The sequence below is a fragment of the Colossoma macropomum genome, unplaced genomic scaffold, assembly GCF_904425465.1.
Source record: "Colossoma macropomum unplaced genomic scaffold, Colossoma_macropomum, whole genome shotgun sequence".
Classification (NCBI taxonomy): Eukaryota; Metazoa; Chordata; class Actinopteri; order Characiformes; family Serrasalmidae; genus Colossoma; species Colossoma macropomum.
In genome coordinates this window covers 19,293,487-19,295,452 of record NW_023494801.1, presented here as the reverse complement: position 1 = coordinate 19,295,452, position 1,966 = coordinate 19,293,487, and the positions used below count along the sequence as shown (strand labels likewise).

Sequence of the window (1,966 nt, the reverse complement as noted above, 5' to 3'; positions counted from 1 at the left end):
TTCCCCAAAATTTGCTGGACGTTTATTTGGATAGAAGGGATAGACCTGCTGGATGTTTTGTGTTTTTGTGTGGTGAATGTTATGTGATTTTTGGTTGACAGGCTTTTGGACAGTCCTTCCTACAGCCAGATATCCACATCTTCAAACAGAACTTGCGCTATCTGGAGGTTCTTAACAGCAAACACAAACTGTATCATAGGGTGAGAAACTTGGACACTTTCAGTAAAGTTTTAGATCCATAAACATTTTAGGTCCTTCTGAATATTCTAAATCTTTGTATTGCTCCTCCCCTTAATATGCTGATTTCACTTGTCTTTTCAGAAGCTGTTTCGGAGCTCCATGCTGTTCCATTTTATTAACGTGCTGCTGCAAGTTCTCCTGCACAAGAGCCACGACCTTCTTCAGGATGACATCACTCTGGCCCTCTACAACATGGCCGCTGTAGATTTCCAAGCTTTCTATTCCTCGTTTCTGCCAGAGTTCCTCAATGGCTGCCAAGGCCTCGACCCACACCAACGCACAACGCTCGCTCGCAACTTCACACCAGAGAGGGTGAGTGTTTGGACTACACTCTTTATTTTAAAGTTGGAATAAATAGAAATTTCCCTTAAAGCAGAAATGTTTGTATATTAAAGGGAAACTCTGGCCAACATTTAAATTTTACCATTGCTACATCCGTTGTAACAGTGGTTCCACAGCTTAGCTTTGTTTAGTTTTTTGTATTGTCCTAATGGTTGTATGACATTTGCATAATACATGCCGGGTATCGTACTGAGAGAATGTTGATGAATAAAACCACTAAATCTACTATATTTCGCACTCACAGCGCCTAATAAAACGTAGCGATTGTTTACGGGCTAATCTACATATTACAGCCTTCTGCATAGCTTGTCAAGCTGAATCTTTTCAAGACTTTCTTGCGTGTTGCGTCATTTCCTCTCTCTCTCTCTCTGTGTCTGTCTCTCTAGGACCTGCCATCGTTTTCTCAGGGAGTGTACAGACTGGTGAACGACCTGCGTTTCTACAGACTGTGCAATGGAAGCTTGCCACCAGGGACCCTGAAACTATAGCAACATGCCCTACTTGCCGCACAGCCAAACATGGCCCGTCTGTGCAAGGATGCCGATCACTTCCACTGTAGTGATCAAGCCACAGCCTTTGCTAGGGGCCAGCCTATGATCTTTTTAAGGGCGTGTCATAAGAGCCACACCCCCGTTTGCTACGGGGTTTGTTAGTCAGCTTATGTTTATTTCAGCAAAATTTCACACGTTGCCAATGATCATAAGGCCAAAGTGTACGTTCCACTGCTGCAATGGAGATCGGAGCGCTCTTGACAAAGGTTTAAAGTGAGTGCGAGTTGAAGCACCTTGGTGGTGTTTGAAATGATCAGTTTCGGTTTGTAAGCACTCTGGTTGAAGCTTCACTGCTGTGTTTCTACAGAGCCCTCCTATGTTTTGATCAGAGAGCAGTGTTCTTTTAACAAGAATGGTGCAGTTGAAAGCACTCGAATGCGGTTTGTAACGAACAATTGCAGTTTAAAGCTGTTTAAGATGGACTCTTGATTGGGTTGATGGTGAATGAGACGGAGTGAAAAATGGTTTTTAAGTGGACTGCTATGATTCAGAGCGCCAGATTTCTTTTTGTCAAATGTCTTGATTTTAGCGCCTTCTCTTCATCTCCTTTGAGACGGACTCTCACTCCTTTCATATCATTCCATCCTGATTCAGGAGACACAAACGTTCAATAAAGTTTTATAATGAAGAACTTGTTTGCTGCTCATTTAATCGCTCCTTTAAGTCATGTAACCAGTGTTCCATTAAAGTAGCGAGAAATAAAATCTTAAAGGTTAGACGTTCTTTTTCACTATTCTAAAAGTGTTTTCCAAATGCTTTTACATTCTTTAAGCAGGAGTTTATTTTGATTCCCAGGTTTTGAGTTTAGTCTGTAAGTTGGCCAAAGAAAAATA

General features: G+C 41.8%; 1 protein-coding gene across 1 annotated transcript in view; it reads left to right on the top strand.

Moving 5' to 3' along the window:
- The window catches only part of xpo6 (exportin 6), a 27,553-nt gene extending 25,792 nt beyond the window's left edge, over positions 1 to 1,761 (top strand). The window contains exons 23-25 of the mRNA XM_036589729.1: positions 102 to 200; positions 322 to 552; positions 969 to 1,761. Coding sequence (XP_036445622.1) covers positions 102 to 200; positions 322 to 552; positions 969 to 1,070 — 432 coding nt within the window. The 3' untranslated portion in view covers positions 1,071 to 1,761. The remainder of the gene's footprint in view (positions 1 to 101; positions 201 to 321; positions 553 to 968) is intronic.
- The last annotated feature ends 205 nt before the right edge of the window (positions 1,762 to 1,966 follow it).